The sequence below is a fragment of the Xenopus laevis genome, chromosome 3L (genome assembly GCF_017654675.1).
Source record: "Xenopus laevis strain J_2021 chromosome 3L, Xenopus_laevis_v10.1, whole genome shotgun sequence".
In the NCBI taxonomy this organism is placed as follows: Eukaryota; Metazoa; Chordata; class Amphibia; order Anura; family Pipidae; genus Xenopus; species Xenopus laevis.
In genome coordinates this window covers 110,837,351-110,849,979 of record NC_054375.1, presented here as the reverse complement: position 1 = coordinate 110,849,979, position 12,629 = coordinate 110,837,351, and the positions used below count along the sequence as shown (strand labels likewise).

The 12,629-nt window shown below is 38.7% G+C and overlaps 1 protein-coding gene across 2 annotated transcripts in view; it reads right to left on the bottom strand.

Moving 5' to 3' along the window:
* The window catches only part of LOC108711415 (high affinity cAMP-specific and IBMX-insensitive 3',5'-cyclic phosphodiesterase 8A), a 115,243-nt gene that overhangs the window by 8,730 nt on the left and 93,884 nt on the right, over positions 1-12,629 (bottom strand). For both annotated transcript variants that reach the window (XM_018253129.2, XM_018253130.2), the window contains exons 13-17: positions 11,340-11,410; positions 8,943-9,107; positions 5,675-5,723; positions 5,443-5,578; positions 502-700 (exon numbers count right to left, since the gene is read on the bottom strand). In XM_018253129.2, coding sequence (XP_018108618.1) covers positions 502-700; positions 5,443-5,578; positions 5,675-5,723; positions 8,943-9,107; positions 11,340-11,410 — 620 coding nt within the window. The remainder of the gene's footprint in view (positions 1-501; positions 701-5,442; positions 5,579-5,674; positions 5,724-8,942; positions 9,108-11,339; positions 11,411-12,629) is intronic.

The following is a 12,629-nucleotide window of genomic DNA, read 5'->3' as shown; positions in this document are numbered from 1 at the left end:
TGCCTTATATTTATTAATGAGTAGCCCTGTTAACTCACTCATTACCTAGGGTTGGATTTTAGAAAACAGCAAGAACTGCTGGTTATAATTAATTTGTCTTTGACTTTTTAAAAAATATAAGGAAAAAAAATGTAGGGTAGGCTTAGTTTATTTCTATTTTTTAGGTTAAATAACGTAACTTTACTTGTACATCTTATATTCAACATGAAGGTCCTGGGTCTGCCAAACGAACAAAGAACCAAATGCTGAAAGGCTGGTAAAAGGCTCCAGTTTATACTGTGACTGTTGATGTCAGGTAAACAGAGGGAGACATTTCTATTTGTAGGCGGTAGTTTCCTTTTATAGTAAAAGTTTAACACAGGCATGTCAGTACTTTTCATATGAAGTGTACAGATAGGTGACCTTACTGAAAATGTGTTTCACAAAAAGCTGAACCCTCGTTCTGCAGGGAAACCCCCTACTAAATACACGTTGGTATTCAACTACTACTGTCTGACTTACCTTCACCCTTTCTTTGCAGAGGAAATAAGCAGTGGCATGTAAGACATCAGCGGAATGCGTTGAATTATGATAGGCATTGCTTGAATGGTAGTTCGACTCGATAACATGTAGCCAAGACCTCAAAGTAGCTTCTGAGCAGTTTAGAAACTGACAAACGCCAAACCGGGAAAACATTTTAAGGCCAAGATAAACTAAGGGCCTGTGTGAAGGGGAAAAAAAATTTACAGGAGGACCAAACAACATCTCATAAGACAGTAGCTGAACATATTTCAGTGTCTTTTCAAGATCACCAAACCAATAAACAGAAAGTTTTGTATATTAATGCAGGAGTTGACATTAAAATAACTTTTGCACAGGAGTATTGTATTGTCATTTAATAAAAAAAAGTCCTAAGTACTGAGCCAAATATAAATCCTGCTGGTATGGGATATCTTTTCCGGAAGTAACTTAAATAAAAATAATTCTTATTGGTGGCAAAACAATCCTGTTGGGTTTATTGAATGATTAAATCGTTTCTAACAGACTAATAGAATGGTGATCCAAATTAAGGAAAGATCACTTATCACTTAAGCATTCTGGATAAAAGATCTCATTCTTGTATTGGGCTGAATCCCAAAGTAAATCCTGGATCCAGTACATCTCTATTATATACAATTTTTCCTTTTCCTGAAAACTATTATGGTGATGGTGTGTATGCAAAAGCAAAGGACTTGCTTCTGGGGTCTGTCTGTGTATATATATATAGAAAAAAACTAACATTTCGGCTAGGTCCCTAGCCTTTCCCAAGGCTAGGGACCTAGTCGAAACGTTAGTTTTTTTCTGTTAAAATAAAAACCTTTTTTTCTCCATAAGTCCTGTGTGTGCTAGCTTCTCTTGAGCCATTGTAAATACTAATACATAGCTCTGCACCCAGGCACCTTATACCAATATATATATGGATATATTAAAAATATTAACCAGAAACTGCATGAGGGTTTCTTGTGTCCAGTAACTGCAGTTTTTGCCCCATGGTCAAGTTCATTTCTGTTTTTGTACCCAAATAGAAACACAATTTACGCTCGTAAAATGCAGCTCTGTCATTATGGATTTTATTAGGGCCTTTTGCCTTTCCTTTTTAAACAGCGATATTATTTCTTAATCAACGTTATTGGTCAAAGATTAGCAAAGAAATGCTTTCTGTGAGCACGCCTTGAACTCTGCAATTAAATGAGAATGATGCACGGCTAGTGACGTTAGAAAAGGAGTCACCGAGACATAATTGTTCAACTGTTTTTGCATCACAATCCTAGGTTGCTACTAGCAACAGGCCTTTTTACACTATAAATACCTGTTGCCCTGAGCAACCCACTATAGGCTAAGCCAATCCCAATGGGATTTTTTTTCCTATTTAAAGTCTTAGCCCCACACATTCATACGGTTTGGATTGTAACAATATTCTTTATATGGTTTCATTTTTAACTATATCCTTTACATTCAGGGAAGACATTCGGTGCAAGTGTATTCAGTAATACAATGTGTTCCACCCATTTTCGTTTGCCCTTTCCCGCCTGTCTTCCTACATCCTAACCTGGGGATGTAGCTGATTTAAACATATTTCCATTGGAGCTCAGTTGTACTAACAATATCCCAAGGTGTAGCGTTTCAATGAAAAAGGGCCCACAGCAAACCTCTAGAAATAATGAGATATTCCTACTAAGAATTTCCCCCAGTGTCTTACAGACAAACCTGGAGGTAGTTTAGTTTCATTTAAAGGAAAACTTTACCCCCAAAATGAATATTTAAGCAACAAACAAATCAAGTGGCATATTAAAGAATCTTACCAAACTGGTCTATATATTTAGGTAAATCTTGCCCTTTTACATCTTTTGCCTTGAACCACCATTTTGTGATGGTCTGTGTGCTGCCTCAGAGATCACCTGACCAGAAATACTACAACTCTAACTGTAACAGTGTAAGGGCCCGAAGGCACAGTTGGAGTGCGGACTAAGGAGGAGGCAGGTAGTTGGACCAGAGTTTGCGGTATCAGAAGGTTTAGGCAAGAGAGTAGTCGAAAGTCCAGGCAACAGTTCAATCCAGGCAGAGAGGGGTCAATACGTTTAAACAGGCAAGGTCGGTACACAGGAATCAATGAATAAGCAATAAACACACCCAGGAATACACAAAGTTAAACCTATACTTGGGCAATGTTTGCAGTGTCCAGATTGCTTTAAACAGGCCAGTCTTGGCGCCAAAAGTTTGGGCGCAATGGCGCCATGACGCTGACGTCCCGACGCTGGAGTTCTGATGCCGATGCACATTCTGACGCCGGCGTCTATTACGATGCCGGCGACCAATCGGCAGGCGGGAAGACGCTGGCGCCATAGCACTGCGACCAGCAGGATCCGCAGGGAGACGCCATCTTGGACGCCATCTTGGGTGTGAGTAAAGATTTCCATTACAAACAGGAAGAAGTGTGGAAGCAAAAGACACAACTCTGTCTGTTAATTGGCCCATGTGACATAACAAGTATAGTTTGTTTGGTATGTTTGTGTGCACCATGAATTGTAAGATCTCAGGGAGTGGCCTTTATTTTTCTATTTATGATTACCCAATGGCACATACTACTAAAAAAGTATATTATTATGAAAATGGTTTATTTACATGAAGCAGGGTTCTACATATGAGCTGTTTTATGCAATGTCTTTTTATAGAGACCTACATTGTTCTGGGGGTATACTTTTCCTTTAAAAAATGCAGGGGGGTGATTGCCATTGGGAGAGTGAATGGAGAGCAGCAGAAAAAAGCAATCAGAGAAGAAGGTGTGCCGAGTAAGTTGTACAGCTGCACAATATATGGAATGAGAAGCAGGAGGTTTGAGCAGGGTGGGTGCTAAGCCAAGTAGTAATACCTTGTGTGCCAATACTACACTCAGTATATCACCTATTCACACTCAATACAAAATTTGCTTCATTCAGTATTAGCCTGGACAATCCACTGTTCTGCTTGTATTCTGAGGGCCCCTTTGAACAGCCGAGGGCCATCTGTGAACCCCCCCCCCCCCCGTAATCATAAATATTTCTCATCACTGTTTTAAACCAATGTGCCATCCCTAATTTCCATATATCTGCCTATTATTTTCATTTCCCTTCTGACCTACATCTTTTTTTGGAACTGTAATGCACGCTACCCACGAACGCCCACAAGATTCCTTTTTAATGCCACAGCCTGCATGTCAGATTTCCTCCCACATCTCATCAGGATTCAGAGATCTCTTATTTAAAATAGCATACGGCTCTTTCCACATGGGGGCTCATTTGAAGGGGGTTTGATACAGTGCTTATAATTGTCAGTGTGGAAGATTTTTACATTTGTAATTTCCAGTGGCTGATGCATTTTCCTCAGATGTTTGCCCCCCCTCTTTTTTTTTGTTTTAAAGAAAAACATTAAGGCTTCTATTTAGGGGCAGAATATACCATGTTAACATTTACAATAACAGGTTTCCAATTTGGCAAACTTGAAAATCTTTTTTTTGCAACTTAATAATGATTATTCTGTAGCTCACCTACAATATTCAATAAGCAGCAAAAACCAGAACTACCCAAGTACCCAAGACTGGTAAATTTTGGTGGTGCTCTGGCCAAGGGTAATAATAAGTTGGCACCTCCCAGTACTTATACCTTTCCTTACCTGTACAAAGGCAACATTCAATAAGCTACAGTATAGCACTAAGTGTGCACCAACTTCTGGGCCATTTTACTTTGAATAGACGTTTTATGAAAAATTAAGAACTGAAATATGCTGTTTGTATCAGCCTGAAGTTTTGGGGTATGTATGGACCAGCTTTCTACATGTTTGGGAGTGATTGGGGTTCATTCTTCCAGTCTGAATTGCTCTAGATTGTTTAAGTTGTGCACCTTAATATTGAAAGAGTGCCACATATTCACAGTTGGATTAAAATCAGGACATTGACTTTGGCATTGTGACATCCACTTGTTTTATTGTGGACTACAGTATTACTTTGGCCCTGTGTTTAAATCACTGCCTTGCTCAGAGATGCTTCTGCTTTTTGGCTTTTGACTGAAACAGGTTTTCTTCACATTTCCTTTTATTTACACTGATTATTGTTCCTTCTATTTTTCCAAACTTTCCAGTCACTGCTAATGAAAAAAAAAGATGCAGTGCATGGTACTGTCACTTCTATATTTCGCTGTATGTCATGTTTTTTGGAGGTGTGGGTGGTGTTCGATTTTCAACAAACAACTTTCTTCGAACTTTGTAGATAGAAAACAAAAATGGACCGCAACTGCTCACCGCATGCTCCTAAAACCAGGTGCTCCGTCAAAAAGTGTCCCCACTGCAAACGTTTAATTGACTCGACAGACAGACGGCACTTCTGGAATAGGTTTTTTGGGGTTGCTGCTGTAAAACCTAACGCGTTTCGGGAGTAAATCCCTTAATCAAATTTCTTCGAACTTTGCCCAAAAACCTTTATCTTTTATCAAATGACCTCCAAACCTTTAACCGCATCACACTGGGTCACATTCTTATTTTTGGCAAACTTCAGATATGCTTCTTGAGAAATAGTTACTTTATACCCGACCCCCACACAGGTCAGCGTTATGCAGAGCTTCTTCAAATTGATTCTTGGTCTCTCCATCCTTCTATTTTGCATAGAGACTGTTGAATGAGGACCGGTTCTAGGCAGTGTCATGTATATTAGCTTCCTGATGAACCTGAAGCATACACTGGGCATCCAAACACTTGAATTTCTTACTAACCTTTAGATTTACAATCTTTCTTTACATTTCCACACAGCAGATAACATTAGCTGTGTATAATAGGAAGTAGGTCCCTAAATGAAATCTGTTTATTTTTCCAGTGTTTTATAATCATTGTTTTCAGTCTGGGCAAACAAACTACTCCCAGAATATAAGATAAACTGCAGATATACAAACCACTTACCTTTTATGTGTAGCAGCCTCTAATTCAAAGATATCAAACTCCCAGTCTTCTTCATTTTCCATTGCATGTGCTATCCGAGGTGGGATATCGCTTAGAGAAAGAGCTAAGATCATATGCCCGCTGACAGGATGAACCTCTGTAAAGGTGAAAAGGATACAGGGGTAGAGTAGTAAGGGAATGATTCCACCACCTGAGCCAAGTATATGGTTAACTCTGAATTAGGAATACTTACGTTTTGCTGATAAGATGTACTCATTTCCTGACAGTCTTCGTAAACCATCCTGAGAAACATCAATTGTAAAAAAATTAGATTGTCAAGTGGAATTCAAAATGGTTTCCTGCTGACATATACTGACATATGCAAACATGGTATATATATATATGCAGGTGTGTAGGGTAGCAGCCAGTGGAGTAAGCAGGAATACACAGCCCCCTGCTGGCCCAACAACCTCAGTAGAGGGCAAGGGTGTCTGGTGATGGGGGAGGGATAATGGGTCCTCACAAGGCCCCTATGGATCCCCAAATCACATGGTAGTATTTTTTTTTTAAAGCAGCTGCTTTAACATTAATTTTCTTTTCTTAAATATGGATATGTTATCGACTGCTCTTTTGCCAATAAATTCAGCAATAGAACAAAGCTGACACTTAAAGGGAAACTATCGGGAAAATGAAAATTTTATATTAGCTTCCTTATACTGAAGTTGGAAATTTTCTAAATACAATCACTTCAAAATTCTGCATTGTTTCTGAAATAATCAAGTTTATATTCACTATTCCTCTCTCAGCATTTGTCTGCATGCAGGAGTTGGGTGTCAGATGAATGATCCAATATAAGTTATAGGGGGGGCTTCCTTTCCTAGCAGATGTGTTAGAGCTCACTCAGTACACTTACAGTACAAACAAAATATAACAAAATAACTGCCTTTTGCACAAATTCTGCATGTAGAGACCCGGTTTTCTGGTTATTTTAATAGAGTGAGCTCTAGTACATCTTCTAGGCAAAAGGAGCCCCCCTATAAGATATATTGGATCATTCATCTGACACCCAACTTCTGCAGGAAGACAGAATGAAGAGAAACAGATGCTGAGAGAGGAATAGTGAAGATAAACTTGATTATATCAGAAACGGTACAGAATTTTTAATTGATTGTATTTAGAAAGTTTCTTATTTCAATATGCTCAAGCTAATATTACATTTTCATTTTTGCGATAGTTCCCCTTTAATATGCTGCCTAAAGTTAACTTTTTTTACGTAGGAAAAGTATTCAGAAACCCAGGACAGAGATTCCAATCTATTGGGGGCAATTCTGCAGCAGTCATTGGGGATTTTATCTGAAATTAAAAGGCAGGTTTTACCGTCCTCATATTTTGTTTAAAGGTTGTCTAATGGTGGACTTATCATAACTTGAGCTGTTAATCAGCAATACTAGCAGTTCTCTACTATTGCTGGTGCAGACCCGCCCAAGCTCACACTGAGCAGGCAGTATCTATACGGAGATGACACTAACTTGATTTTAATCTGTGAAAACTCACTATATATCACCCTTAATGATTCTAATTTTTGGTGTAGTTGTCCTTTAAGTGTGTCCTAATAGAATGTGAAAAGAATTTGATCCCTGGTTGTGAATAATGATCCTTGTTATAGTTCTGAAATTAAAATGAAAGCATGGCTGATTTCTGAATAGAAAGCACATCACTGAGATGTGTCCAAAAGCAAGTGTAGTGAAGTAGCACACAGCCTGCCGTTATTACCCCAGCATGGGGCAAAATAGCCTACGCTTCACTCTGAAAGCACATTCAGGAAAATCTGCAGTGTCTGCTTCTGCCTCTAAAGAAAAAGCACCACTGATGTTTCTCCCCTATGGTTTCCCATCAAATGCTAAATAGGCATGTTGTTTCTTTAGACATTTTTCCCTGTATAACATTCATTTTATCAGAAGAATAACCTCTAACATAAGAAGCCACACAGAGCAGGATGTGGGAAAGACAGAACTGCCTTGATGTCAAGATTTTCTCAGTACATTCCCCGAATGCTGGCAGCAACATGTAAATACCAGGTCTGCCAACCCTTCCCGGTCAGGTATACTTTTCCCTTCCTAATTCAAGCTGCTATGGAAAAAAAGTCTCCAGATGATGAGCAAAATTTGCTTAATATTATGTTGTCTGCAGTGGCATAACTATAGAGGAAGCAGACAACGTGTTGGTGGTGGGGCGGAGGTTGCTGCACTCGCTGGGCCCCTCTAAAGTTTTTTTTGGGGGGAGGTGTCAGCTTGGTACTCTGCTGGTTGTTTGGAATGTGGATGTGGGGCAAATAAAAACCTACAGCAACCTACCAATAGCTCCATCTGCTTGACTGTCTCATTGCTTTTAAAACTGACTAAAGGTGGCCATACATGGGCAGACTAAAGCTGTTGATATCGGTCCTTCAGACCAATTCGGTAGCTTATCTGCCCGTGTAAGGAGGCTTCTGATGGGTCTTCCCGACCGATATCAGGCCACGATATTTTTCAGGTGATCGACCCATCGGAGCACATTTCTCCTCGTTGTAATCCAATCATACGGCCCTAGGGCTGAACGTTCGGATTAACCCAATTTAGCCCTGCCGTTGGTGGGCATATCGGGGGAAAGATCTGCTAGTTTGGCGATGTCGCCAAACGAACAGATCTTATGGTGTATTGCCAGCTTAAGAAACTATCATGTTTATAATTGTACAGATATATAGTATGCATAGCAGTAGTTGCAGCAACTCAGTTATAAAGGCAGATGCCTGCCATGTTAAGGAGGCACATATGTATGCTTTGACAGAAGTGAGGGGCACTTGCAAGAATTGCAATGCCCCTCATTGGGGTAGGATCTCTCTCTCATGGCCATTATATTACCAAGGGGAAGAATTCAGCATTGGCATATTTTGCAAGTGTAAATATGTTTTCCCACCTATTAAAGGTTTAGTTGCACGTTAATATTTATTTACTGGGGACATTTGGTCTTTGAAAAGGGGTGTTTTTTTGGACAATATTTGCACCCTTAACTCTATCATTAATAATATGTAACATATAATATTGTGTGAGTGGGATGAGAAGAGGCCCCATGAAAATATATAACATTTTTTAGTTTAGGTTTGGTTTATCTGCCACATTACCCAGAATCAATTTCTAGGATATTGTATAAGCTGTGAGACCTGTGGGTATCTGGGTTGTGCTTACAGGTACACAGATAGGCTGACCCTTGACTTATATACATATCTGCTGTATGGGTTTATCAGCCTGGGACCTTTGTAGGTACAAGTTTTATAACTACAGCAGAGTGTATCATTTAAGTAAAACAGGATGTTTTGTCTGCACAAAAATAACAAGCAATAGCCAACAACAAAGCTACTTAACATTTTATCTACAGTTAATCCACAAATTACCGCATGCTGCACTACAATAATTTATGATAGTGCTCCTTTGATGCTTATGTCCCTACTGTCCATTAGCATTATTATATGAAGATTTACTTACTGTCATCAAACCTCCGACCAGGTCATTGGTATGAGGGTCTTCCTCCTTTGTCCCCAGCTGCGGAGAGTATAGTTCAGTGGTCCTCAAAATCTCTAGAACTCGATCTAATGCTTCTGCTACAGGCGTAGGGCTGTTTTCTTGGGCAGCATTTATTATATTTATTACCTGAAGGAAAGACACCGGTACATATGGGTCACAAACCAACAACTGGACTTTAGGTAATGGGTCAACAAGTAATAAATATCTATAATTATTGTTAGTGACCTTATTTTATATCAATATCACAGGAATCATACAACAGATCTACCAAGCAATGTTTTTCTGTACACAAATTTTGGAAACACAAAGTGCAGCGTATACAGGGTGAAATTAAGTCTTGGAAGATGAAGTGCATATTCAGCAGGGAGAAATCTAGGACTTCTGTTTGTTCTCACAACAGGAGAAGATTGGATTGTTCCACCCACAGTACACACAACTGTTATCATGCAAATCATAACATGAGTTCCTGATATATATATTCCTAACAGGATTTTCAAGCACTGAATGAGAGCCCAGTACTAATAGATGACCACCAGGGGGCATGGGCTGGACATATCCTCGCTTCATTGATTAGATGAGAAATACGCACGTAAACTACAATATAGCTTTGTGGCAGCAATGTTATAGGCACGTTTGGGTGAAAACACATAAGTGCTTCTTCATTGAATGTGTACTGGTATTCTGCCATATGACTGATATAACATGCTGGTTATATTTCCAAGGCAGCATAGTTGTTTAAATAGCCACAAATGACTTGCATGGAGCACTATAGATCCAATATTCTATAACAGAGCTGTATATAGGAGCAAATCTTCTATTCTAGTAAATAATAACTAGTTACTAGTTAGTAAAAAAAATGTGCTCTATGTAAGTGTATAATGCTGTGTCACAGTACTTTAGATATCTACAGATCTACTAGTCAAGCACAGTGCTGAACACAGAGGTAGATTGAATATCAGACCAATAGATGATAACATTTAATAGAAGTGCCTTAGATAAGTATAAATCTAATCTGCTGTCAAAGTACTATCCATAAGCAGAAATCAGTACCAGTACTCTTATTCAAGTGCAAATCTAATATTCCAGTTTACTGCTAGAAAAAACTGCAAATATGTGTATTATAGGACATTACAATTAAATATACGCATTTCTACCAGTTTATGCAGTTATGTCAATTAATGGCCAGACCATCGTCTGATTTGTTATTTTTGGTACTTTATTTAATCTGATTGGTTAGTAGCAGGTCGGTCCATTGGAACAAACGATCGTCCATTGGGGACAAAATCTACAGCCAGATTAAGAAGCACAATACACAGGTGGACAATCACTTTCATCACAAACAAAATAGCTGAAAATGAAAACTGTTCTGTAAGAAAACACAGGAAATGTATGCGATGACATCTCAAGATATCTTTCATGCGATATTCATGCTTGGTGTAGCCACACTTCCTTAAATATATGTAAAGAAAAAACTCTAAGTACCACTCAAGCTTGTTTAGAATAAAGTATACTCGCCCAGTTATCTTAGAGTGAATTTACAAAAGAAAGAATAAATTAGAAAGTGCCTGTTCCCTGATAGGTTCATCGATTTAACCATAAGCTTGCTATACAGGTACAGATCCAAAGATTCAAAGCATTTTTTTCTATACTACAGAGAAATATTTGGGGGGGGGGGTGTATAAGAAATAAAAAAATATAAAAAAATCAAATCATTCTGAATGGTGATTGTCTAGCCCAGAAAACGTCAGTTTCTCCATATGACCAAAAGCTATCACATTATCACAGATACAGCAAGGATCAGAATACCTGAGTATACTTCATCTGCTTCCAACTGAACAGTAAAACAAATGATGCTTATAATAATGCCTGGTGTTGCTCTTGATGTTGGTATGGTAATGGTTTTGCCAAGCAAATCAACCACAATTTCTTGTGCAGTTAAACAGTGTGCATCTGCATGTGCTTAGTTAACTTTATATAGACTCTATGCATGCTAATGTAAAGGTGATCCAAACCTCCTATGAAGCATTAGCCACACAAACCACGCACACATGATAAGGGAATATATTCTTTCCTAATCTCTATATGTTAGTTAGATAATTCTATATATCAACAATCTTGATAGCAGATGTATAGGGACTATAACCTTAAGGGACTATAACTATACCCTATAGAGATGTATAAACTTTTATTGTAAACTGGCATGATTGGTGCCTAGACCTTTATAAACTTGCTTTATGATAGTAACTAATCATTTGACTGTCATGGAGTGTGCATCTTAGATCCCTTTGCAGTTTGACCCTGTGCGACATAAAAAAGTAATTATTTCTTGCCAGGGACATTCAGTTAATGGCACTGCACCTTTGTGATAGGGGCTTCAATGGTCATAGAATGTATTCTGGCCATAGAAGAATGCCGCCTCTGTGAACTACCTGCAAAACAAAGTAAAAGAAAAATCAGAGATAAGTACAGTAAGGACTTGCATTATAGAAAGAGAGAGAGAGAGAGAGAGAGAGAGAGAGAGAGAGAGAGAGAGAGGTAGGAAGGTACTAGTAGTAGTATAAAGAGTATTAGTCTAACTGCGGAGCCCAAAAATGTTCCCATTGCCTATGCAAGTTTCCTAGAAATCGTAGTTTCTGGTTACAAATAAACATTAACACAGTATAAGATGCTCCTAAAAACAGTTTGTAACATGCAGCACTGACAGATTAGTTGTCTACATGCTCTGGCATTCTCTGACTTTTTGTTTTTGAAGATTATTGTCATTTTCACAAAAAAATGTTCACAAATTTCTCAAAACTGTTCACAAATTTCTCAAAACTGTTCACAAATTTCTCAAAACTGTTCACAAATTTCTCAAAAGTAAGAATATGTTAAGCAAAGCTGCGTAACCGAGGCAGTTTTCAGTATGACATTTCAGTCCCATATAGGTACCTCGCAGGTATGCACTGACTGAAAAGAATGCTCCTAGGGTGATTAATCAAAGGCAACTTGCATTTGGAACAGAACAATTGTAGTACGCTACAATTCTTAACAGTCCTTATAGGAGAAGGCTAACAACAGCAGAAAGGGAGGGCTTTAGTTGGCCATCGTTAAAAGGAGTGTGACAGTAAAGTGGTTGTTTTGGCAGAAAAAAAACTGTCACTGGCATTGAGTTGCAATGAGAAAGTCCAAAGTTGATCAGGAGTTTTGAAACTCAACCATAGGAACTAAGATTAAGGAAAGGTCTTGCAATGTAATGTTTTCAGAAATTTCATCTGTGTCATAAGCAACTTTTGGAAGACAGTGAGAGCTTATGGAGGTAAATCTGTGACGAAAGTCATGCTGTATGAAAGAAGGCGTTGTGTTCCTAGAGCACTGGGCTGATTTTTCTGTGTACAACCTATATAGATGAGACAGACTGCACCTCAATGGAAGGGGGTCCACTGTGCTAGGAAAAAGAATGGATAAGTAAAATGGCAGATGGGACATTTTGTCACTCATGATAAAACGTCCCTTGTTTCCTTCCCACAGGCTAAAATGCAAATCACCAGTGAGGAAACATACATTGCTCTACAGTTTTCCAAAGTAGCCCAAGTTTCCTTGCATGGAAATTCGGGCAACTTTGTGCCACTTGTGTTTCCCCACCATTCAGGAAATTATGATATAATT